Raw genomic sequence first — 27769 nt, forward strand, 5'->3', positions numbered from 1 at the left:
TTGAGGGCAAGCAAATGTCTTAGTTCTCTTTATTTTCCCATTTATGGCCCCAATTAGCTTGAAGCTTGGCATAGAGCAAGGGCCTGGAGAATTTTCATTGAGCAAATAAATGAGAGAAAGAAAATTCTAAATACCAACAAGGACCAAATAAATACTCACATGTTAATCCTTTATTCTTTAAGAGTCATTACTGGCAATAAATAGATCTACAGTCAGAATCAAAAGATTGTCCCTCCTCAAAATGGTTCAGGTTAATGATTGTGATTGAAAAGTGAAAAAGCAAAATGCTTCATAATTAGGTTCTTCACAAGACATTATTTGTATTTAAGTATAGAAAGACAGCATAGAACTCTTAGTACAAAAACTAATCATTAAAAAATAGAATAATGTATCTTATAATTAGTCATATATTCATTTTTTATTACATTTACTAAAAGACTAGGGAAATCTTATGGATTCATACTCTCTAACTCAAAAATTCTATTAACCCATGTCATCAGTCCCCATTTTTAATTCTGCAATCCTTTTCCCCCAGAGCACTGGCTTTCAGATTACTAGCAGGATGTATAATTTGCCGGTAGGTTTGGCTGATGTTGACTTCTGGTAATTGAGGTAAGGCCAATGCCAAAACGGCTGAATAAAATAGTTACAGGTCAATGGATTTCTGGAACACCATTTGCAAGGTTTAAGGCAGGATCAGGAAACTGACGATGGTGCCAATGAGGCAATGAAATCATTACTGAGAAGAAATGGCTAGAGCCCCATCTGTTAGGTTAGTCCTGAAGGATGGAAAAAATGAAGCCTTTGGGGCAGGGCTATGGAGCAAGGACAGCTCTGTAAAGGACAGGATGACCTATGCCACTCCTCTGCCCTCGACTGCAACAGATCATCTCTATGAACTGAGAGATCACAATTGTGTACACGGTGATCTGAGAAGGGAAGACGGGAGGTGCGGGCTAACGAGACACTTACTTCTCTGACAAGTGGTGCCTCGGAACCCTGGTGCACACTCACAGATGCCGTCATCGGGGGAGCAGGAAGCCCCATTTTTACAGTAGCAGGGCAGGGAGCAGTTGGGGCCCCAGCGCCCCTCAGCACACACGCTGTCACAGTGGACACCTGAAACGAGGCACACAGGCAAGGCTGGGTGAGACGCTGTGAGGGTGGACGCCTCGGATGCTAAGTCAGAGACCAGGACCAAGGTCACCATATCACACCTGAGTTATCATGGGTAGCAGTGAGCAGGGATGATCTAAAACTTAAAATCCACTTATACACAGCAGTTCATCATCATATATTGTATCATATATCATATCATCATAACATTAAAATAACCCCAGGACTATTCTCTATAGCATCATGAAGGAGAAGGAATACAACATCTTTGTTATACTGATTTTTCTTCCTTGGAAGGAGAAAGCAGAGAAGAAGCCCAAGGGCTCTGTCAATTGAAGGCAAAATTTATCAAAAATACTATATGATTTAGCCGTCAGTGCCTTCCTTCCTTCCCCATTCTTTATTTTTTATAGAAAAGTAGGCAAAGCATGGAAAGATAAAGTAAGAAAAAGGTGGTTAAATAATTTTACATAAAGAAAATCTTCCCCTGGAGCAAACAAACATAATCTTAAAATATTTTGAAAATACATTATGCAAGACAGAAAGATATACTAATCTGTGCCACCAAATTCCTCTTTAAACATTTAATCCAGCACAGGCAGGATATCACAAATGATGTTACTCATAGCTGTTGTCTAAGTGATTGATTATTGAGAACCCATATGCAGGTATTTAAATCTTAGTCTGGAAACAGAGAAACTTTAGAGTCAGTCACCAGTGAACAAATGCCTAAAAGAAACATACAGAAAATCCAAAGTTGCAAAAAATAAAACCAGGTTTTATTTCAGATAAATGGAAGTCTCCTTTGTAAATTCGTATTCAAAATACCATAGGGGCCTCTTTCTTGTAAGTCACAGTACTTCACAACTCAAAGAAATGCTCTCTTTATTGAGAGGCAATAAGAATGAGTTATAATTAGGAGTGAACCAGCGACTGCTGGCCTCCGACCAAGTGAAAACACGGTAAGAACCAGCCCACTCCCACTCCGACGATTCCAGAATGCGAATTCTGCTTGCACTGAGGAGGCTGACAAGTCCATGTTTTGAATTACAGTTTTTGCTCTTAAATTGATTAGGAGAAAAGTTACCATGGCCTGAACCTTAACACAGAAGCAGTTCCAAACCCTAACGTGAACACTGTTAATTGGTGGCCAGTCATTTCTACTGAAATAACTCCACTTTTCACTCTTCCTGGTTTTCTCCATCTGAAAGTCTTCCGCGTGGTAAAGGCTGTTAAGCAGGCATGAAAAAGCACAGGCCTCATTGTGTCTCGCTGGAATTGACAACAGACTGTTATTTCAGCCTGGACTGCTGGCTGAAGAAAGGCGAGCAGGCCTGTTAGAAGCCAACTGGGGTTTAAGTGTTCCCCATAGAATAAAATGCAGAATTCTGGTCTACTATGATTTTTTTCCCCTTGAGCTCACAAATATTTGATCTTTCTTGCAAACTGAGATGGGATTGCAAATGCTCTACTCTCTAAGCACGCTAAAACAGTCCCAAAGTCTAAGCTAGTGTTCTGACACAATTACTAGGCAGAAGCAGCAAATGGACTGAGGACCAAACCACTTAGAAAGAGGCTGTACATCTAAAGTTGGTTTTGCAAACTTGAAAGAAGTACCCACAAAGGTAACCTGTTTCATTCTCTAATTCAAGTTCAGGTTCTGATCATGAGCCAGGACTCCTGTGTTACAGCAGGTAAAATGAGACACTAGCTTCATAAAGACCCAGACAACCCTGGCCATTTTGGTCTGGAGCTACCTGGGCAAATCCCACTTAGGATTTTAGAGAAGTGGAAACTCAGTGAATATTTGGATAATCTGACAATCACCCTGAAAATTAATCCTGAGTTTTGACACTGTTTTTCTGGGGTAGGAGTTTGGGGGAGGTAGAGATACAGCCATTTACATGGTCTAATTTATCAGCTACTGAATAGATTTTTACATGACACTTAATAAATTGCAGTTAAAATGAAATGGAATACACTGTAGATCAAAAAGTATATGCTGCTTTTCCACATTACAGATTATCATGATTTACATATTAATTAGCACATTCTCAATTAGAGCACGTTAAGAAAAATAACTCTAGGGCAGATTGACAAATCAGAATAAAGGGATCCTTTGTTTATACCTATTTCCTCCTCAGTAATAAGTTTGTCCAGCTGGTTAGCATAACAATCAGTTAAAATGAACTTTATCAAGGTAATTTTCATAGATGTAACAAGGTCCCTGATATAGCAAGGAGATCCATAGCAAAGATAAGCTTTTTTTTCACGTAATTTACCCATCATTTCATTTCTGGAGAATCAGGTAATTCTAGAGATCACCTATCAAGACTTCTTTCTCTAATCATATGAGTATATTTCAACAGAATCAAGCTTACGTTTAAATAATTTATTTTAGGGCTACAAAGAAGTCTTTTTTTGGCAAGTAAATTTTAACAGTTCTATTACCAACTCACCCTGAAAATTCAATTCCTTTTCTTTTTCTCTATCACTAGTAACAGTCAGTCATCATTTTGCAGATATTAATGCCAAGTCTATTTGGACACAAATATAAAGCATGTCTCAGTCAGGTGGCAATTCCAGGAAAAAGGCAGGAAGCTGTCTTTTTCCTTCTTGCTTCACCTTTTTCTCCTGTTGCTATTCATCCCTTTCAGACCTCTGTGCCCTTCTGTTATCTTTTGCTTCATCTTATAGTCAGAAAGGGATAAGATAAATTTATTATTACTGAGGGGTTATCACCTCTAGAAAATTAATATTTTAGAAAGCATACCTGTTAGAAGCCTAAGAAATAAATCACTGTGAAATTTAAATCTATAAGGCTGACTGAAATTCAGGAAGTAGCCCTGGGGTAAGTGCTTTTCTAGGTCACAGTTAGTGTATGGACACTGATGTGCCCTCCATATAAGGCTAACCCTACAGTGAAACTTTCTCCAGGATAGGGAACTGTAAGTTTGCTTTAACTATTTTATGGGGTAAGGTAGGCGGCTGGGTTTTGTGTGTGAGTGTGTGTTTTATGCCTTACTTATTTCAACTGATCTCATCTTACTCTTTGCCAACCTTGCTGGAGTCCTATAAGACACCTTTTTGTTTCTTATTTGTCAAAGACAGAAAAGATAATTCAGCTCAATAAATATTCAAGGGGTCTAGACACTGCTGGCTTGCTAATGACAGGTTCTCGGAGAAAGACCTCCAACTCTAGAGTGACAATGGCCCCAGTAAAGACATATCCAATCCTGTCTGGAGATCATGATCAGGGAAGGAAGTAGCTTGTGAAGGTGGAGAAGGGTCCCAGGCTAATAGTATGGTGGTGCAAGGCTCAGGCCCTAAGAAGTATGTGTCTATCCTTCAGAAGTCAACAGTGTTGGGGACGGCTGAAATTGGCACTGGAAAAAGCAGGAAAGACAGTGGGGCAGCCAGGTGGTCACAAAAGGAAGCGCCAAGGATGCCATTCTATGGAGTATGAGCTTTCCTCCTGGGTTAACAGTGGAAAAAATGGCAAGGTCTTGAACTAAATCAATGGCACCTGAGGGAGATGAATTCCAGAGAAGTACAGAAGAGAATGCAGATGAAAAACCACTCTCTGGTCCATACTCCATCCAGGGTAATATAAGAATTCTTACAGTCCCATGAGAGTTGGTGCCTATGATTGTCACTGCAGAGCCCAGTACATGAAGGATGCTAAATAAATGTTTCTTGAATGAGTCAATAAGCACAGTTCCTCTTTCCAACATAATATTCAGGACCATTTTCTAATTGGATGGAGCAACCATACCATTCTTTGTTTCTCTGAAGAAGATATGAGAAGAACATTCAAACCAGGAAGCCCAACATGTTAATATTCTGTATACCTAAAATGAGGACCCTTGCTAACTAAGGGAGTGGAAATGTCTGCCTTACTTATTTGGGGCAAGACAGACTTTTATTAGCTCAGGTCTGTGATTTTAAATGTTAGTCCAGATTATAAAGCAACTGGAGATCTAAAGGATATCTTGAGGAAATTCCTTTGGAATGTTTATCAAAGTACAGATAGAGGCTTTAATATGAGTTACTTTGGGAAACAATTTCCTACACTATTTGGAAGAAGGGACAAAACACAAAGGGGATATCTTTAAATTTGTAGGATTCTCTGGTTCAATGGAAGTATTTTTTCCTGATAAATGTTCTAACGCTGATAAGGAGATCTGTGAGGGACTGCTTTTGCCAGGACCAAGGACAAAGAGCTCTTTGATAGCCCTCAAGAGTTGCTAGGCAATGGCTGAGTGATCGTGATAAACTTCAGCTAAGCAGCTCTAAAGAAATGCTCATGCATTTAATGCATGATGCATTATGCCTGTGGCCTTCACGTGAAATCAGCATTCACTAGGCGTTTGTGATTATGTGAATGCAGTAAATAAATCATTTGGGGTGTTGTTATTTCTCCCTCTCAGAGATCTAACCCAAACTCCTGGTCTTGCTTAATTGTTTATATTCCTTATGCCAGTATTGCAATATTTGGGCATCAATGAATGAAGGAAATGATTTCAATTCGATGTCCTGTTCCCAAGCAACCAACTACTAAGTATCTATTACACTGAAGAGTGTGATTTGTTAATAATCACTGGATTTGGTGATTATAGGAGAGAGGAACCAAAGACACTCTGCAACTGAATACTTGGTCATAACACTGTCTCTGCTTTTCTAATCCTCTGGACACCCAAGGCATACAGTAGTGTAGACAAGCAACTCCCCAGCGTATCCACCTCTGCCCGCCCACTGCCTTCCCTGGGAGCTGTCAGCACCTTCCTGCCCCCAGGAGCTGGTACCACCTCATCTTCCTGCTCCCAGCACCAAACGCTGCAGTTGCAAACAAGGTGGAGACACTCAGCAAATGGTTGTTAAATCAAAGTTTTCTCTTTGCATACTATTAATATAAATGTTAAAGGTCCATTAAAAAGGATCTGCTATTGGTCACCACGTTGAAAACAATCTTGATAAATAAGTAATGTAAATCAGAGATGTTTGCATTTGCAGTGGCAACACCAGAAATCATGGTCTGCCTTAGTCTGGACCCAGATAAAAGCAAACAGGACAGGATGCTGGGCAGATTGGTAAAGCTGGAAGCCTGGCTTTTTCTGCAGCCTTTCGTTTAGGAAGGTGAGTCCCTCCCTTCACCCTCACTTTAGGGACCCCATGTTCTGCTTTTAAGTTACTGCCTCTCCCAAGCCCAGGTAACAAACAGACATGTAACAAAGCATGTGCTACATTTTCCCACTCCCCTGTCCACTCCCAATACCTTGAAGGGCCAAATAGTGAGTCATTCATTTGCTTACTATGACAATTCAGGCGTCACAGATCAGTACCCGGAGTTGCAGCTCCCTTACTCAACTGGTCAAAGTTGGTGTGTGTAGAGCCACTTAGAAAGGAATCTCTAAGCTTCCTCTAGTCTTCTGCCACTGGCTATGAGGGTTTCTGCAGCAGAAATGCTCCCCTGGACTTCAACTTCTTCAATCATTAGAATAGCAAGGTAGAGCAGAGGCCAGCCCACAGATGGGTAATCGCCACTACAGTTACTGGGGTTACTTTTCAAGTAACAGACAAAGCCACCAAGTAAGGCTGGGCCGGTTGCACACTGCACAAAAGCCTTTGGCTAAAGGGCTAAGTCAGAGCATAAATCTACCTTGTTACTTTCTACTACCAAGAAGCATACTCAGAGGCATTTCAAACCTTTTCTAAATTTATACAAAAGATACGTTATGGGCTGGCAATGGCTCCATCCTTCTCAGGCACCCTCTAGATTGTCATTCAGTAGGTCTGAAGTGGGACCAAGAATATACAAGTTAAAGGAGCTCCCAGGTGACAATGATCTTAGCCAGGGTTGGGAACCAGGCTGGAGGCTACTTATCCTCCCAGACAGCTGGAAAGAAATCTTGATTAGCTGTAACACTCAGCAAAAAGGTGATCTGGCTGACTGAAGTCAGAGAGGAAAGGAAGGAGAAAAAAACAGTGGCATGTTTCTAGTGTTTTGGGGAAGTACTTTACAAAGCATATCACTCCACTCTGGAAATACACATACACATTGACCTAATTATATTTCTGGAATTTCAGGATAATGATTTTGAAAAGTCGTCTCACTTATATATGTGTGTGTGTGTGTGTGTGTGTGTAACAGAGGTGTGGGAGACAAAGCCCAGGCATTCTTCTCTTTCTCTCTTTTTTTTTTCTTACTGCAATCTGCCTCTGTTTGATAAAGTAACCTATTGGCTAAACACATCAATAAATTAAAGTTTTAATTAACAGTATATAATAAAAGTGTATGTCTCTTCTTTTGAAAAATGGTACATTTCTTTTGGAAATAGTATCTGGGATGTCAGATGCAATTTTTGGTTAGTATTTATGGCAGTACATTTTGTAGACTTATTTTATGACTAGTAAAATGGGACAATCAATTATAGTACAAATAAATAAGAGTCTCATTTCCTTTAAGAAAAAAAAAAGACCGTCAAACATTAGAAAAGAGAATGAAGTTACAAGGGTGGTGAATGAGCACCTTGGTGAGACAGCAAGCTGACTTCCTCTGTCTATCACGTTAGAGCCTGACTTCCTGAGTGTAGGTATGTCCATTTCTTTGTAAGGAGGGATAGAGCTCTCCTGACCCTTTTTCTTTAATCTCCACACTCCGAGGCCAGATCCGTCTCTCCTCAGTGTCCTCAGCGGCCGAGCACTGTTGGTGTCTCTACAGATCAAATCTCGATAATTTGCTCAAGGGAAGAGTCCAGGTTCCCAAGTTAGATTTCACTGATTCTTTCGCAAAGGCCTTGCTTTTATGCCACATATTTGCTACCCTCTCTGGCAATTCTCTACATATCACCGAGAGCAAACTCCACAGCAAGGAGAAAGGAGACAGAATCACTTGCTTCCCTGAATTAAGGTTATTTATTTTGCCCCAAACCTGATATCTAAATGAAAAGCAAAGTTTTTTATTTCAAAATGTCCGTATGAGGTACCCATTCAAAGTAAGTTTGTGGTGAAAAATGATAAGTCTACCCAATGTTGACAATGAAATAATACAGAGTCTACTTTTCTTTTAGAAAAACAAGGCAATTCTTGATCCAATTGTAGGGTGTTTTTCAAAACTTCAGGAATTTTCTTTTCCTGTATACACATTTGCTTATACAAGTGTGTTCTGTGAGTGTGGGGGATGACCTCTCTAAACAATGTGTCCCGGCAGCCTTAGATACTTAACATACCAAGAGTCCACACAGAAGACCCAGAGAAGTAAGACACTGGAGCCATGAAGCAAAGAGACGGTGAGCAACAAGTGATAGGACAATGAGGCAGCAAAACTTCCTCCCCTTTGGAGAAGCAGACCAGTCACAGATGGACAGAGGATTACAAGATTATGCCGTGTGACAAAGCCACTGCATTCCCGCAGGAGCTCCACAGGTCTAAGGCCAGATGGGATCATTTGTCTTACCCCATGACCCAGACTATGGAATGCAACTAGCACATTTTCTGGCTGGCTTCAGGCCAAATCATATCTCCTGCTTTTCTCATGTATACAAGAGCATGCTTTTCACAAGCTGGTTCTAAACCATCCAAGCAGGTGGATACCTGATCAATGACTGGTGGGTCCAGGAACATGTCACATTTCCTCTACATTCATAAGACAAAAGTAGCCTTGGTGGCGTATGACCCAAAACAAATGATGTGACTTCTCTATTAGAAAAGCCCTGAATACACCAGGGGGGTTAAAACACTATTTGCTTCACTGTGGTCATTGAGAACTTAGTAGTGGTCACTCCATTTGAAAGCTTCAGGAACCCTTGCAAAGTCACAAAATCTGGTTTAATTCCTACGTATTAATAGTTGTAACATGTAGTAACTGAGAACCAAGTAGAAACACGGAAAAGTGGAATTTCATACTGTAGAGTCAGAGTTATCTCAGTCTTTGCAAGTCAAGGAGGAACTGGAGGACTATGGAGTCTGTGTTTCAGTGGGTAGCTCCTAGTGACAGAAAATAAAGTCTATTACACAAGCCTTGACCTGTTCCCAAGGTAGCTCTCAGACACTAGGAATCAAACACAAGACAGTTTGTCTCCGTTTGTCAGAAGCCTAAGAAGCTCTCAGCAAATTGCAAAGAGCTGAGAGACACCACTCCAGAGGTTACTGATGGCGTCCTATGTTCAAAGATCTGAAGACTTAATATTGTTCAGATCAGATCAGTCGCTCTGTCACGTCTGACTCTTTGCGACCCCATGAATCGCAGCACGCCAGGCCTCCCTGTCCATCACCGACTCACGTCCATAGAGTCAGTGATGCCATCCAGCCATCTCATCCTCTGTCGTCCCCTTCTCCTCTTGCCCCCAATCCCTCCCAGCTAGCACTATTCCTGCCATGGATATATAGACTCAACCCTCTTTAAATTTCCACCGTTTCTTTGCAGGAATTAACATGCTGATCCAGAAACACAAAGGGAAATTCAAGGAACCCAGGATAGCCAAACAATCTTGAAAAAAACAAAAGTTGAAAGACTCATACTTCCCAATTTTAAAATTTTCTACAAAGTTACAGCAATCAAAACAATATGCTACTTACATAAGGATAGACACATTTGTCACTGGAATAAAACTGAGAGCCCAGAAATAAATAAGTCACATTTATGGTCAACTGATTTCTGACAAGGTTATCAAGAAAATACAGGGGGTGAAAGAATGCTCTTCTCATAAGATAGTGCTGGGACAGCAGGATTTTGACATAAACAGTGGATGAATTTGGACCCTTATGTATACCATATGCAAAAACAAACTCAAAATGTGTTAAAGACTTAAATGTAAAAGCTAAAATTATAAAACTCTAAGAAGAATACAGAGGCATAAATCTATTATCTAGGACTGGGCAATGATTTCTTAGACACCAAAAGTACAAGCAACAAAAGAAAAAGTAGATAAACTGAACTTTATAAATATAAAACCTTTTTGGTGGCAAAAGACATCATTAAGAAAGTTAAAAATAACTCACAGAGGAAAAATATTTGCAACTTACATATATGAAAAGGACATGGAGCTAGGGGACAAAGAGACATTACAACTCAGTAATAATAAGACAAATAAGCCAAGTTAAAAAATGAGCAAAGTATCTGAAGACATTTCTACAAACAAGATACACAGATGATCAATAAACACACAAAAAGATGCTCAACATCATTACTTATTGAGGGAATGGAAATCAAGAACACAATGAGATAAGATTTCACACCCACCAGGATGGCTGTAATCAAAAAAGGTAGATAAATAACAAGTGTGGTGGGGAGTAGAAATCTCATACATTGCTGGTAGGAATGCAAAATGGTGCAGATGCTTTGGAAAACAAGTGTAGTAGTTCTCGAAAAGGTTAAGCTTAGAGTTACCATACAACCCAGCAATTTCACGCCTAAGTATATACCAAAAATATATACATCCACACAAAAATTGTACATGAATAACAGCATTTTTCATAATATTCAATAAGGTGGAAACAATTCCAGTATTTATTAACAGACGAATGGGTAAATAAAATGTGGTCTATCCAAGTAATGGAATATTATTTGGCAGTCAAAAGGAATGAAGTACTGATATACACTCCAATGTGGAAGAACCTTAAAAACATACACTAACAGAAGGAATCCAGATACAAAACATCACATATAGGCAAGTTTACAGAAACAGAAGTGGTTGCCTAGGGTAGGGCAAAGGGGGTGGGGCCGTGAATTGGGAGTAAATGAAGAATGACTGCTAATAAGTACTAATGGGGTTTTGGGAGAGGGCAATGAAAATTTTCTAAAGTTGATAGTGGTGATAACTGTACAATTCTTTGACTATACTAAAACATTGAATTCTACACTTTAAATAGGTGAATTCTATGATATGAGAGTCTATCTATATTTACCTGTCTATATACCTATCTACCTATCTATAAAGAAGTTGCTAGTTATCTGCACTGATAGTTAGACCTTACCTAAAGACTCAAGAGAACTGCCATTGCATGATTCAACAAGAAGTCATCCCTGGATTATAGATTAATTGTTGTTGTTGTTCAGTCACTAAGTCATATCTGACTCTTAGCGATCCCATGGACTGTAGCCCACCAGGCTCCTCTGTCCATCAGATTTCCCAGGCAAGAATACTGGAGTGGGTTGCCATTTCCTCCTCCAGGGGATCTTCCTGGATCAGGGATTGAACCCATGTCTCCTGCATTGACAGACAGATTCTTTACCACTGAGCTACCAGGGAAGCCCACAGACTAATTAGGCCTAGGAGTAATATTGTGAGGGTAAACATTTATCACCTTACTGGAGATATTACCATATTTTCTTTTTTTGAAAAACTGACCTGTGAGTGTTTCTCTGAGGTAGCAAGGAACAGCACTAGGCACAAATTGGCATGTTTCTCACTTCAAGTAGTGGCCCGTGGCTCTCACCTGACCATCCGGGGAGGCAGCGGCAGTGACCCGTGGTGGAGTGGCAGCCATCCGCATGGCTGCAGTCACAACGCTCAGCACAGTTCAGCCCATAAGTGCCATCCTACATGGAAGACAGCGGTGAGGGATGGGAATCCCGCAGCGGGCGACCTCAGTCAGCCATTTAACACACAGCACCCTCCCCTCCAAAACACCTCTCGGCAGCATGCATTACAATCACCTCTTCCCATGTCTTCTTGGCTCCTAAAATATTGGCTGCAAGGGGTTAGTGTTTTCAAAACGCTCAAACCTAGGTTTACATCTAGCATACAAATTGTGAAACCAACTATGTCAATATGCTGGTGTGCATATGTGCAAAGATAGGTAAACATGCCAATTAATTAAAAGAATCTTTATCTTATTGTGAGCCATAACTCGTAAAAATATTGTCCTTTTGTTCCTAAAGATTTTTATAAAATAGTTCAGTACTCCTTACAGGGTATTTTTTCCCCCACTGATGTATAATTCACATATGTTACATTAGTTTTAGAGGTAAAACAAAATGATTTGATATTTATATATATTGTGAAATGATTACCACAATAAGTTTAGTTAATATCCGTCCCCACACACAATCCCAGAATTTTTTTTTTCTCCTACAGAACGTTCTGTTTGTTAGTGGAAAAAGAAGACTCCGATCCACATAAAGAAGCCCTATATGTGGAATCTTAAAAAAAAAAAAAAGTGGTACAAATCAACTTTTTTACAAAACAGAAGTAGAATCACAGACATAGAAAACAAACTTGTGGTTACCAGGGAGTAAGGGGACAGGGGAGGGATAAATTGGGAGATTGGGACTGACAAATACATACTTCTAAATATAAACCCGATAACTAACAAGGACCTACTATTTACCACAGGGAACTCTACTTAGCACTCTGTAATGACCTATATGGCAAAGAATCTAAAAAAAAAAAAAAAAAAGAGTGGATATATGTATGTGTATAACTGATTCACTTTGCTATAGACCTGAAATTAACACAATGTTGTAAATTATCTATACTCCAATAACGTTTTTTTAAAAGAAGCCCTAAAATTTAAAAAACAACATAGTTTTAATTAAATTAAGATCATGTCCATAAATTGTCCGTGAGATACACAGAACTATAAGGAGAAATGAATACGTTTTGTCACTTTTTCCCAATTAGCATCCTCTCTCCCATGATGACATCTGGACATCACGAAGCATTCTGATTCAAGCTCCTAGGCAGGGGTGAGCTGTGTGCTGGCACATCCTCCCCTTCATCCCCTCCCAGGCCTTAATGTTTTCACATGCACATCCGCGTTGCTGGTCCAGCGGAGATGAGACTCTTCACGGACGTGATCATTTAGTTTGTGGGAGAGGAATGAAAGCTCCACATTTACAAGCCCTGATCCTTCATGCCAGGTCCTGAGGAACTGAGGGAGGGCACGGCAAACCTCCCACAGCACCAAGCACTAAGCAAAACAGGGGCTGTGAAATTACCAACAGGGAGGCACCCAGCACCAGCATTCAACAGGCGCCTGCACGCTCAGTCACTCAGTTGTGTCCAGCTTTTTGCAACTCATGGACTGTAGCCCGCCAGGTTTCTCTGTCCGTGGGATTTTTCAGGCAAGAATACTGGAGTGGGTTGCCATTTTAGTAGGTGTTAAATGGCATATTCATTTGTCTAGTGATTATTAAGGTAAAACATTTTTTTAAATTAAGTTCTACTAATGTTTGCCCAGGCGTATAGGATTTAGTTTTGCCATAATATGAGCCACTAAAACCAATTTCCAGCCTTGGCTGATTTACTAATGCATCTAATAACATACCAAAAAAACAGACAAGATGGTGTAGATTTGCTTTGTCTACACTTAGACTTGTATAAGTGAAAAGTGATCTTTAAGCCCATCTCAGAGCACTGATAATCTGCTCACTGGCAGATAACAGGAGGCAAAACTAACAAAACTGTGTCCTAGGGGTTTGGAGGGCATGGAGTAGCACCCCAGGCTCTTTAGCTGGGAAATGGGTTGGACTTAATGAGGAAGAAGCCCAGGGAGAAAAGCGCTCTGTGGAAGGGCCCCCTGGAGCTGTCCAGTTCAGGGGGCCATGGTGTCACTTCATCATCACGTGATCCCCAGGAGGCACAGCATACACACCACTGAGAGAATGCTTAATGGCTTGGGAGAAAATAACTGCCTAGGGAGAGAAAGCTACGGAATAGAGGGAAGGAAACTGGCCACACTGGCCCCGTACTTTAGAGGGAGAGAGTGAAATGGGCCGTCACTACAGAATGCACTGTCCATTGCCCACTCTTGTTGGCCTGCGGCAGACTCAGTATGGGGTTGGGGGCGTATTTCCAAAGTAGGTGAAGGGGAGGGAGTCGGCATTGAACCATGGAAATCTATGGAGATCTGGGTGACTCCAGAGATATTTGTGCTAAAAGACGGCTGTTTCCAAACCTTTCACCACCTCATTGAACCCTTCTGTGACACCATCACCACCCTCCTTTCAATGCCCTGCCACTTCCCACCCCAAAGGCTGGGGGATTTCCATTATAATGGAAACACAATGTTTGGAGAGTTGACAGGCATACACTGGATGTTTGACAAATACTGATGACTGGTTGCCATGAAGAGATGGGTATATTAGAACAGAGAAAACAGAGGGGAGAGGTGGGAGGAACTAGGAGAGAGAGGATAAAAAGGATTCTCACAAAGCTGCCTAACCAATTTCTGCATCTTTCCCTCTTCTCACCCTGTATCCACTCTGAGTTCAAACATCTCAATTCTTCTACAGTGACTCTAGTTTGGTTCACAATAAAGGACTTTAAATCATGAAGTCTGCAGAAAATAAGCTAACCCTCTGCCATTGGATTCTCCCGGCCCTCCCAGCGGAGTCATACCTGGCAGGGAAATTCACATTTCTCCCCACGCCATCCAGGTGCACAGGTGCAGGTCCCGTCCAGGGTGTTGCAGGCTCCGCCGTTGAGACACTGGCATGTTAAGTTGCAGCCAAAGCCCCAGGTGCCACTGGGGCAGCTGATGGAGCAGTCCACCCCGTGCCAGCCTGCCGTGACAAGAGTGCCAGGGCACGTGAACAAACAAAGGCAGCATGGAGCTGGCCAGCCTCTCCCAGCCACACTTCCCTTTAGAAACACCTTGGAGGTGGGCAGCAGGGCCCCTGCCCTAGCGCAGGGAGCATGGCTCTGCCGCGTAAAGCCTTTCTCAGAACTGAACCAGAGCACCAACACAGCTGTCAAGAGAGAAGCACCATTGGGCTACTGGGGGAAGAGAGATCAAGTTGGGGGTACCTCACTGTCTAACATGCGGTCATGCACACTGTGGGGTGCAGAGTTTTGTGCAGGTCAGGAAATAAAATATTTATATGGGAAGGAAAAGGAAAGTGCGTTTGAAAGAACATCCCCATCTTTAAAGCAGGACCCCATGAACCATGAACAGTGAGTGTCCACAATGCTGGCTGCTGCAGAAACTATGGATAAAGATGCTCTGGCCCCCATGTACAATCAGGTGCTTGACTGCATCTCTTGTCAGGACTCCAGGCCAATGGATTTAAGGGCACCGACACAGTTCTGCTTGCTTACTCCTCCCCAAATCACAGAGACTCATAGATTTTGGAGCTGGCAGCAACTTCAGAGATCATCTCACAGAAGCCTCTCCCCTTGACTCTGGAAAGCAGGAGAGCCCTTCCTGGGTAAGGGTCTTTGCTGAGTTTAGTCACTGTATTTTGGCAAAGCTGGAGCTGGAATCCTGGTTAAGGTTTCTTTCCTGTGTCTTTAGGAGCTAACAGGACCGGGATCAGACAACAGACTCATTCACCCACTCACCTGCATTGCAAGTACAAGATCCATCCACAGGAGAGCAGACAGCATCATTTTTACAGCTGCAGAGCGAGGAACAGTTTATCCCATAGGTCCCCAGAGGGCATGGGATGGAGCAGTCAATTCCCTAGACAAGCGCAAATAGGAAAATGCGTGTGGTTTGACCACCTGAAATAGGGCCAACACAAATACACAAAAATATATCTTGGCTGTGCTGATTATACTCTCTCTCTCATTTTAACACACTGTATTTTTTTAAAGAGTTTTATAACTATTCAGATGTACAAACTGTACAGATTCAAGGGCAGTGCCACCTGGCCTATATTTAGGATACAAGTATTGAATATGACCCCAAAACCCTGCTGCCTTCATTACTTTCCCTAGGTAGCAAACACAAAATCCTCTGTCCTTGCTCATACAAGTAGATATAGAACAACAAACTGCAGCTGTAAAATTATTGTCTATAAATAAACATAAATATGAACTATACATTAAATTGCAATGATTCCTAGACTGCTTTATATAATATGTAATATGATCAGTAGGTAAGGCAAAGAAACAGAACACATTTAGCCTGCAGCATGATTCAATTTATTATCTGACAGGGAGCATTAAACACAGAAGTTGGTCACCGAAGGTGACTGGAGGTCACCTCCTTTAAAAGCAGAAGAGACAAAGAGACTCTTAAGGCTAATTCAAGGGCTCAACCAAAGCACTGTGACCCAGCTTAGAAAACCCTGTAAAGATCTCAGCTCTGAGACTTTGTGACCCACTTGTTCTATATTATATGCTCTGGAATAGTCATCAACATTCTTCACAGTTTAATGTTCTCTTTAAAATGGGAGAAAATAATTCAACAGCAGCCCATTTTCCTTTAAAACAAAAATTACTAATCTGTGGCTAAGAAATCCTGAAAACTAGCAAAATTCTGCTCTATGAGCTTATAGGCATATTTGAAAGGTCTGGATTCTCAAAGGGACTGAAAAATTTACATACTACTAATCCTTGGCTGTTAATACATAATAAATGCTAACTATGCCTTCAAATTGCATGGAATTAAAACATAAACTGTGGACAATAAAACATATCCTATTTGGAAAAGTAATTTCTTTGCTGCCTATAAATTATCTACATGATGAGATAATTACATAGTTACATAAGGAATAATTACATCTTACTTCATGATACATATTAATTAAATTATTAAATATTAATGCCACTTTAGAGTTTCATCAGCTTGCCCAGGCATCATTCTCAAGAAATTACTTATACCTCTTATTATTTTTTTTCTCTTTATTTTCTTCCTTGTTAATGATGCAATTGGTTTTTAGCACATTCACTGGACTTCAGAGAAAGGTCATATAAATCATGGTATCGATATGCTCCAAGCTGCACCCCTCCTCTCCTCCTTCTCTGGAAGTAGCCCAAGCCACTCACTTTGAATCCTGGGGCACAGATGCACTTTCCTGTCACGCTGTCACAGTCAGCCCCATTCTGGCAGCTGCAGATCTGTTGGCAAGCTTCCCCATAGAATCCAGGAGAACACGTCTCATTACAGTAGAGTCCCGACCAGCCTGGCTTGCAGGCACACTCTCCAGACATGGGGTGACAGCTGAGGGATGTGGATGAAAAGAGCAAGTCACTCATGGGTAAACATGACACCCAAGGCTTGTACAAATGTTGCTCTAGCCATGATCACGAAATGTGTTGGTAATTCCATACATAACAATTTAAACTTCATTCTCAGGCTTGATATGGTTTAATTAATCGGCTGAAACCTGACTGGTACCACAAATGTTGCATGAAATCAGCATCATGCTCTAGCAGGATGACTCTTGTAACTGTGTCCCTTTGTCTGAAACTCATTTTAATTTTTGTCAAGTGAAAGCACTAATACAATAAGAGGTCAACTAGATAAGACGATCTGAAGAACTCCATCCAACGAACACCACCAAGTCAGTTAGCAAGGGTCATGTCCAAGGAACCCCAGAAGCAGTGACTTTCCAGCCTAGCCTACTTCTCTCAGGTCCCCATACCTGGTGGCGGAGCAGCTGTCTCTACCTGAAACGGCAGCCACATTGATGGGCCAGGCAGCCAGCTGTCATTCCACAGCAAATGGACACATCAGCTGTGCTGAGGCACGGGTTAACGAGGCTCACACAATAGGGTGCTCTGTATGGCTCAAAACACATGTGCTTCTCGCCAAAGGAAAATCTGAACAATCAAACCAGCTCTGCTCACAACTGGAAGACTGTTGAAGATGGTCTTCCTCCCCTAATGGAGATAAAACCCTCCCCTTAACTTGGGCCGTAACAAAACCCACTGTCTCATCTAGACATCTGCTAAATGACCTCTCACCAGAGGACTGTTCACAGATTTTCTGCAAAGAACCATGACCTGGAAGGGATAAGGACTGAGGCTGTAAATTCCAGCTCTCCCACAGCCTGGCCAACCACAGTGAAAGCACATAACCTCCCTGGGCCTGACATCCTAATCTGTCAAATGAGGGTCTCGCCACACCTTATCTCATTTCCTATCTTTTTCTTAAAGAAATTGGCTGTGGGTTAGATAGCTTGCTACTCATTTTCAGAAATTTATTTAAATATGCTTTTGGACCCCTGTTGCAACCAAGTGCCCATAAACAAAGGCTTAGGCTTCCATCACAAGCATGACTCGGGAAACATGGAATGAAGGAATATCCAAGCACAACCCTATATATAAGATGGTTTCTTGGGTACAGAAGATTTGGATTCCAAAAACAAGGTCTGAATCTCAAATCTTCTTAGAATTGCTGAGATGTATCTATCTGGTATTTATCATTGGGCAAAACACCCAACATCTCCATGGCTTCTCAAACTTAACCCATTAAACATGGAGCCCTGGCTCTCCCCTTTCTTCATTCCTCACTCAGTGTTTCCTCTCCATTGAAAGTGAAAGTGAAGTCACTCAGTCGTGTCCGACTCTTTGCAACCCCATGGACAGTAGCCTACCAGGCTCCGGGTCCGTGGGATTTTCCAGGCAAGAATACTGGAGTGGGCTGCCATTTCCTTCTCCAGGGGACCTTCCCAACCCAGGGATCAAACCCGGGTCTCCTGCATTGCAGACAGACACTTTACCATCTGAGCCACTAGGGAAGCCCTCTTTCCACAAAAGCAATGGAACCAACCAGCCACTCAGTAGTTTAAGTTAAAAACCTCAGTTATTCTTAATAACTCTCTCTCTCACCTCCTATATTGCCTTCATCACTAGGACCTAACCATTCTAACTCCACAATATATCTTGACTCTATCCATATCTCTCCATCTTCAGAGTCACCATCCTACTCCAAGGCAAGGGCATCTGTCTGCTCCACTCCTGAAGAGCTTTTCAATCTTCCTCCCTGTGTTCACTCATGAATCATCAACTAAAAAACAGATCATATGGTATCACCTTCCTTAAAATTCTTCAAAGGCTCCCTTAGAAGCCTACACTCAGAGTAAAATGCATACTGTTTAATATAGCTAGAGTGAAAATTATTTACTGTCTAAACCAAGGCATTTTTAAGAATGAAGAGAAAGTTACTAATAATTACATTGGGACAACAGACCTAAACCAAACAGTTCTGAGACATATATCTGAGACATCGGATAAATGATGACCTTAGGAGCTGGTGATGGACAGGGAAGCCTGGCGTGCTGCAGTGCATGAGGTTGCAATGAGTTGGACATGACTGAGCAACTGAATTGAACTGAACCCCAGCCCACAGGCCTTCATCAACTGGTCACTGCTTACTTTTCAATCTTTTCTTTCATCATTATTCTCTTTCTTTATTACTATGTTCAACTGCAATAGATTTCTTTTATTTTGTAAAAGCATTGAACTTTTTCAAAGTTAAGGGCTTCACATGGGCTATTTCATGTGCCAGGAATGCCATCTCCCAACTCCTGGCCTCCATCTCTCAATCTTATCCTTCCAGGCCCAGTTTAAATCTCTCTTCCTTAGATAGGCCTTCCCCGACCAAGCACATTTCAGTTAGGAATCTCCTGTTATTCTCTTTCATTGCCCTCTGCTCATCTCACTTGTCAAGATCTGTAATCTTATGCTTATTCTTACAGTCCTTCCCTTGTCTCCCTTCCCCTCTAGGCTTCGAGCTCCAGAAGAATGAGAATTGTGTTTCGTTATCATACAGTAGGCCCATGGTAAACACAGATTGAGTGAACAGGTGAAAACATCAGAGTTGATTGTGTGTGTCGGCGGGGTGGGGGGCAGGGCGCAGAATCTGCCTCCCCTGATCTCTCCAAATCATCCAGCCTTGTTAAAATATAGTCTGTATGTCTGTATACAAAGGCCAGATGTCCCCTAAAATTAGTTTTTAAAATCTCAACTTTATAGCTTAAAAGGAATCACCATTAATTGCAGGGAACAGTCATTTAAGTGACATTTATGATGACACTGCAAGCGGATGTACAGACCAGCGCTGAATGTATGCTAACACCATGCTAAGCAATCCCTGTGGATGATTTCATTTAATGCTCACAACGTTAGGTATGACTCTATTTTTTAAATGAGGGAACAGAGACCTGGAAAGAGGTACTAATTATTCCAAGTCTCGCGCAGGTAATGGCAGAATCAAACTTGAACCCCGATTTCTTTCTTTGTCTCCACACCAAAGGAAAAGGAAATTTGATAGCAGTCTGATAGGAGGGCTAGATATGAAAAGGAATTGTTAAAACTTAGGATTTTGCACAGATAAAAGGGTTATTATTAGGACCAATAGAAGCCTAAATTGTGCAAAAAGCAGGGACAAATTTAATTTATTTTAGCAAGGCCCTACATATTACAAAAAAGAAATATTCCAAATGGTGAACTGGTTAAAGTAGCTTACCTTAAGATAGATACTATTTTTAAAAAGGACATATTTTGGTAGGAAATGTTACTCAATAATAAAAGTCCAAAAACAACATACATGGTATAGATATAAATGTTAAACAGAATAGACAATTCAGGGATAGGGAATTGACCTAAGCTAGAGGCAGACAGAGAAATTGATATTCAATGCCCCCCGGTGAGTATTAGTGCAGCACACTGGTTCTCAGATTGATTGACACCAAAATTAGTATTCTGCAATTTGTAATTACATGTAGGAAACTAGAGCACTTTGGAGGCATTTGATGGGCTCTCATGCAGGCAGCTTAATTGGTAATGAGATTTACGTGTCGTTGTTAGAGGAGCAGAGTGGAGGTGGAAGGGCAATATCCTCCTACCTGATTTCTTTCTAAACAACAGATTGCTTTGTGTAATATGGAAATTAGATTATACACAGATAGGAATACCTACCATTTTATACATTTATATATATAACTAGATTAAAACATTCTAGTAAAGTTTTCAACTTAACAGTTCAATTATTACAGGTATCCAATATAATGTTGGCAAAAATAGAAAGAGTCACTGAACTTCCTTGTATTCATTTCCTTAGATATTATTAATGCTCAAATATATGACAATTAGGTGGCATTTGCAAGTATGCACATCCTGATTGCCCACAGCTATTAAATGTCCTTATTAACAAGAGCTAATATACATATCTCATGTGGAATCTCAGTGAATCTTGAACTTTGTTTTCCTATTCAAAATTATTTCCACTACAAAAGTCAGTTTTAAGAATTCCTGGTCACAGAGAATGCCCTTAGGCTCTATAATAGTACTGTAATTCAAAATACTAACATCACTTATAAATATATTTAAATTCATTTCAACCTTATGATAGCTTGAAAAATAAAAATGGTTACAGATGCATTGTAACTCCACCCCCTAAGAGGTAGAGTATAAGGAAGCTGGACTTGGTTATGATGCCTTCTCTGTCTGGAGAGACATTAGCAAATGTGGTATAACCAAAGGTTTGAAAAGCATTTGCATGTTGGGGCTTGCCCTGTCTCTTACAGTTGTTGAGAAGCCAGTTACCATGTACAGAAGCTCAGGCTAATGTGCTAGATTACTGGGGACATATGGCTCAGTCACTCCCATCACTCAGCCAAATGCTAGACATGTGAGCAACACAGGAATTCCAGCCTCTAGTTGATCTGCCAACTGAATACACACAGACCACCAGAAGAACCACCAAGCTGAGCCCAACCCAAGGAGTCAAGCAAGAAATCATCAGCTAATAAATAAATGTTGTTTTAAATCCCTAAGTTTGGGATAGGCTTTTTTGTTGTTGTTGTTTTATACAGCAAAACTAACTGATACAAACCCTTACTCAAATATATGGCTTCCATATATGTCAATACGTGAACATTCATAGAACTCAAAATTTACCTAAAGATACTATAAATTAATAGTTCTCATTTCATTAGTTATCTCATTATTTATAACAAAGGATTTTAGGATAGACATCATGTATTATGCAATAGCAAGCTATACTCTTGTCTGACTAAATGTAGGCTAAACTTTGAATTAATACAAAGATACTATGCCTTTTGGTTCAAAGGAACTTTGTGTTTTCAGGAATTTTACATAGAAGTCCTAGATTTAAGAGTAGAAGGGTGGCTCCAACTATGAATTCAAGAAGACAAGAGTCATATAATCAATTGTCAATTGGTTTTAATAGGAATTTGTACAAGTTAATCTTTTAAAATAGCTTTTATTATTTAGGGAAGCACTTCATAGGCTAACGGTCTTTGATCTTCTGATTATCTGTTATATTATTAGACAGATTTTAGTGTTCTTTTGATCTATGTACCTAACAAATAAGTTCATTTACTTCTTTGTTAAAGCATATGTGTTTAGGTACACATGACCTATGTCAAAGTTATACAGTATTGACATCAATCAAATAACTGTCAACTTGTACCCTGCATCTACTATTATGATAACTAATTTCAGCAAAATCAACATTTCCTCTGCTTCTCCAATTCTTCTCAAAGCAGAGATCCTTTGTATAGGTTTATTAATCTATTTGATTTCAGACTGTATCTACATTCAATGAAAGAGCACACTGGCATTAAAAAATCCTTAGCTATTTCTAATGAGAATTACCTTTCGTTGGGACAAACCTTACATTGCAGGAAAGGCAGCCAAAATTCAACGCTGGAGAGTTGAAAAACAACCAAAATCCTGTAGAGACTATTCATTTTTACTCTCCCAAATGTTTATTTAACCTGTCCTGTAAAGATGGTGATATTTCCCAATGAAGAAGGCCAGAAATTGACTAAAGAAGCTTGCTAACTGCTGGAGACACATTAAGAATGCACTTCTTTAATATGCCCACTAAAATGTATTTCAGTGCATGCACACACTGCAAAGTCTTTTTTTTTTTTTTGCTCCCAACAATGGTTTAAAGAAGAGACCAACCACAGCCTTCTATTTACTTTTAACTTTAGTGCATTTGAGATTTAATGTGACCACAAGTTATCTTTCAGAAGCATAAATGAAGTAACAGTTGTGCTGAATGCAAATAAAAGTAATCCTGGTATTATCCAAACTGCTATATAATGTACCACATTATAGTCAAACTCAACTTTTCCAGCAGTATGTAAGCGAGGCCCAGAATTCTAAGTGATGTGTATCTGGTCCTTGGGGGAGGCAGAGGAAGAAATGGTTGGAAAGACATTTTCAGGGGCAGACAAAGTACAGTAAAGTGGGTGGGATTTTGGTTTCCTGTTCTTAAGTTCTTCAAGAGATTTTTGCGCCTTTAAAAGACCCCTGTGAGTTCTGTGTTCAAGTAATCAGTTCTGAACACACATCTCACATGTGACAACCACAAGTGAAGCACTTTCTCAAAACTTCCACACTTCCTGCCTATACAGACTTTGAGTAAAGAGGCCGCCATGAGAATCATTCTGTGATGGTTATACATACCCAACTGGGCTTAACCTATGTCTCTCATTGCGTCTTGGCTGCTAAGGGAATGTCACAGAATCCCTCTCTTAGGGAAACATTGTACTAACCTCAGCAAGTTTAATTTTTTCCAGTGGTCATTAACAGAGAATAGGATTTCATATCCACAGCCATAACAACTTCAGCACTTTCGACTTGGACCACTGGGTATAAAAGTCTTCCATATACTGAGTGGTTCCTGCCCAGGATGATCCAGAGGCAGGAAGGGTCTCAGGATGGGAATATCTCTGCCGATCCCTCCTTCTAAATAGTGGATAGTGTGTGTTAGTCACTCAGTCGTGTCCGACTGTTTGTGACCCCATGGACTGTAGCCTGATAGGCTGCTCTGTCCATGAAATTCTCCAGGCAAGAATATTGGAGTGGGTTGCCATTTCCTCCTCCAGGAGATCATCCTAACCCAAGGATCGAACCTGAGTCTCTTGCATTGCAGGTGGATTCTTTACCACCTGAATCATCAGGGATCCTGTAGTGAAAACTTTAACAGAACACATCACTCCAGGGGCAGCTGACCCTCACCTGAGAGTGTTGTCCACATGGCAGGGACACCGCTTGTCACATCTGATGCCATAGAGTCCTTCTGGACACAGGCGCGCTTCACAGCGGTCACCAGAAAAACCTGCTTCGCAGAGGCAGGAGCCACTCACATGGTAACACTTTCCTCCATTGATACACTGGCAGGTCTCCGCACAGTGAACTCCGTAGGTGCCAACGGGACACTCATCCTGGCACCTGTCATGCAGGAGATGGGAGTGTAAGATTAGTCAGTGCCTTGTGAAAATAAACACGTTTTGTTGTATAACACACTTAGATCCTTTTTGGATTTCATATTTACTTAGTGATTGTCCCACCACAGATATGAAAAGCATTAAGAAAAATTATAATGGTAACAGTCATATAACCTGTTTAAAGAAATAGTAAAATCAAAAACAAAATATGAATTTGGGATGGGAAGCATGTTTTATACCTAGTCCTTGCTAAAGGTATACATAGCCCTTTAGTAGATACCAGGAAAGAGAGAAAATGAATTGCCCAAGTGTGAGCCCCAGCCCATTATTAGAGGATTAAAACATATGCTCTCTCTCAAAAAATGAAATAATGCCATTTGCAGCAAACATGGATGGACCTGGATATCATCATGTTGAGTAAAGTAAGTCAGAGAAAGACAAACATCATATAATACCACCTACATATGGAATCTAAACAAATGACATAAATGAATTTATTTACAAAACAGGAACTGACTCATACACACAAAAAACAAACTTATGGTTACCAAAGTGGGTCGTGGGTAGAGGGAGATAAATTAGGAGTTTGGTGTTAACAGATACACACTACTATATTCAATATATGTAAACAACAGGACCTACTATATACAGCATGGGGAACTATACTCAGTATCTTTTAATAACCTAAAATGGAAAAGAATCTGAAAAAGAATATGTATGTATAACTGCATCACTTTGTTGTTCACTTGAAACTAACACAACATTGTAAATTAACTATTCTTAAATAAAATACATGCTTTCCCCATTTCAAAGTGAAAACTTTGGAGCAAATTCGAAACAAAATGTTAATTCTCTTGGCTTTTATGTTGATGTTAATTTTTAACCTCAGCAACGTGTCTATCTTTTCAAAGCTGAATGGCAATAACTGCTCCTTATTCAGAAAGTTTTGGGAGTCCTCCTTTGGGAGGACTTCGGGAAAATCTGAGCTGTTGAAATCAGGTGTCCTCAATTTCAACCTGGGGAACTCCTGCCAGGAGGCGGTAGAGAGACTGTGAGTTCCCTGAACACAACATTTTTATTAAGTGGGGTTTTGTCCTTTTGGGAAGAAGGGCTACCAAACAGCAAGGGGAAAAAAAATCATATCTCAAAAATCCACCTTATTTTCTTTTAAAAAATGGCCTTAGATTGTGGCATGAGGATATGCTGTGGGTAAGTCAGATCGGGTGGGAAGCCGAGTTGCTGGAGGGACTCAAGAAGAGAAAATCCTCATGGCTCCATGGAGCGTATGCCCTGCTATTGGGCCAGCTTTTTCTTTCTGACCAGGCAAGGTGACTTGATAGGATTTTCTGCAGCAGAAGGAGTGCTTTCTGCCAAGGGAAAGGCAGCCGGAGTCTTGCTTAGCCAGAGTGCTGCCACAAGCAGAGTACTCTTTGTGAGTCTCAGCAGCCACTTCCCATGTGGCTCTCAAGTCATGCCAGACCCAGAGTCAAAAATGTAGGTCAGCACTGCATTTTTTCAGATGGGTACAAGGCAAGCAGCAAGTGCACGATAATGAATCCAAGCAGACTTCAAAGCAACAGGAAAGGGGCTGAAAAGCAAACATTTTCCACAAGGCTTTGCATATTTTTAATGATAGGGTGTGGGGACTAACAATACCAGGGCTGGATAGGATTCTAGTTTAGAGCAGAGGATAAATCTTGAGAACTCTGATATTTTTCTGGTTAACTCTGGCTCTGACATATTTAGGGAAAAGGGACTCTTGCAAATTTGGTTTCACAGACTGTAGACTTTTTTTCAATAGGCAAAGTCTTCAAATCACTCACTCAACAATGCACTAGAGTTCTGGAGTAATTGAACTAAGTTCATTTAGCATAAAATCAGATGTGTGTTGCAAAGTTACACAGGAGTATACCTATTTTTAGACCAGAGTGTTTTTTAAAGGCACTCTATTTTTAACTTCTAAGCAGCTTTACTAAGCCAAGTCACTTAGTTTACTCCCCAAAATGTAAACTTTGGAGGAAGAAATGCTGTCGGTCAATCATCGGGCCTCTTCATGGCTCCGCCAAAGGTTGGCAAGACGGTTTGGCAACCTGTCTGTCCTTGCAAGGCAATACCAGAAAAAAAGAAAAAGTTATGCTTAAGGTAAATCATATTACTAAAAGAAACCCAAATGCTACATTTTGGACTCCAGGATTTTAACTTGGAGAAAAGCACAGCTCTAAAAATGGGGAACAGGAGAGTAATGGGAAGCACGGGAAAACGTCTGCCACCAAAGACAGGGGAGCGTGTGACTATTCTATCCTATCTTGGCAGAGACTTCCTTCTCTCTGAGCAAACAAAATCCATAATAGCTGGGCATGACCCAGATTTACCTTTCTAAACCTATAATTAAACACACTACTAAGTTTGTGTTTTAAACGGCAAAAAGCCATTCTAATTTTTCTTACGAAAGTAGTCGGTAAAGCTTGGTTCACCATCCTGCTTCTTTTCCATCAGTGTTGCGCTTGTAAGAGGAATCCTGTTAGTTGCCACCTACCACACCAAAGTGGTAGGATATCTTTCTAGAAGTAGATCTTTTCCATCTTGAGAATAAACACAGTGGTGAAGTAGATTACACCCTTCTCATTGGCTGAATTAAAAATCTTTGTCAAGCAGTCTTACCTCCCTTTTGGGCTCATTTTTCTGAAAGAAGCATCATTTCCCAACAAGTTTTATGCCCTCAGTGTTGCTTTTGTGGCCTCATGTGGAATAAGAAAAGTAATCTTAGAAGTCACTAAAAGAGGAAATACTTTCTTTCTTTTTTTTTTCTTTTTTTTTTTAATTCTTCCAATTTTATTTTATTTTTAAACTTTACATAATTGTATTAGTTTTGCCAAATATCAAAATGAATCCGCCACAGGTATACATGTGTTCCCAGAGGAAGATAAAAATACAGCAATAAATACTGGCCACAGTAGAAATATGAAAATATGATGTTCCTATTTTATTTTACTTTTTTTTAGATTTTTTAAAATAATACCCTGGAGTTTGGAAAAACGGACACACATTAAGCTGTGATAATCTGGTAAGACATGACACTAATGCCCAAACCAATGAGGGTCACAGACTTGTTTGACTATCATTTTGATTATCTTATTGCATCTCACTGTGAACTTATAGAAAAGAAAGTGCGTTAGCATGGAAGGGGTGCCATGTCCCATTTTCTCCTTTGTCCTTTTACGTATGACCTTCCAGAATGACCAGAATAATTGGGCCAAACCATGATTTACTGTGAAAGAATCACATTCCTCATCAGACTGGGATCAATAGATCGGCTGCCTGCCTTTCAAACCCCTGAAACCGCTGCTCTTGGGAAAATATTTATATAAAGAACACTGGGAAAGAGTCAGCTTTTCCTCCATACTGGAAGCAGAAAAGACTGCCTCTGTTGAAGACCAGTTCTGCATCCCCCCAATTCCTGTCTATAACTCTGGACTTCCCCTCCCTTGGCCCACATTCTTCTTCACTGTGAGGGTGGTTCAGAGCACAGCATAGCGTAACATTCTGGGGCTTTCCTTTAACAGAGTGCATGATATATCCACAGACCTCTCCACCCAGCTAACACGTAAGAGGCAACAATCATGTACATGGACCCACGCTAGGCCATCAAAAGCCCCAGTGCAGTGATGCCACGACAACCCATCAGCATTAAGAACACTCTTTCAGCCCCTTCAGAAGGAGTGCTGTGAGGATCTGAGAGCCATCATACTCGGCTGTGCCACATGACCCTTC

At 40.7% G+C, this 27769-nt stretch overlaps 1 protein-coding gene across 2 annotated transcripts in view; it reads right to left on the reverse strand.

The window, feature by feature from the left end:
• Positions 1-27769, reverse strand: part of MEGF10 (multiple EGF like domains 10) — a 182330-nt gene that overhangs the window by 25170 nt on the left and 129391 nt on the right. For both annotated transcript variants that reach the window (NM_001046451.2, XM_005209094.5), the window contains 6 exon segments: positions 973-1119; positions 11554-11656; positions 14460-14623; positions 15402-15522; positions 16833-17007; positions 23790-24002. In NM_001046451.2, the coding sequence (NP_001039916.2) occupies positions 973-1119; positions 11554-11656; positions 14460-14623; positions 15402-15522; positions 16833-17007; positions 23790-24002 (923 nt within the window).

The sequence above is a fragment of the Bos taurus genome, chromosome 7, assembly GCF_002263795.3.
Source record: "Bos taurus isolate L1 Dominette 01449 registration number 42190680 breed Hereford chromosome 7, ARS-UCD2.0, whole genome shotgun sequence".
Lineage (NCBI taxonomy): Eukaryota > Metazoa > Chordata > Mammalia > Artiodactyla > Bovidae > Bos > Bos taurus.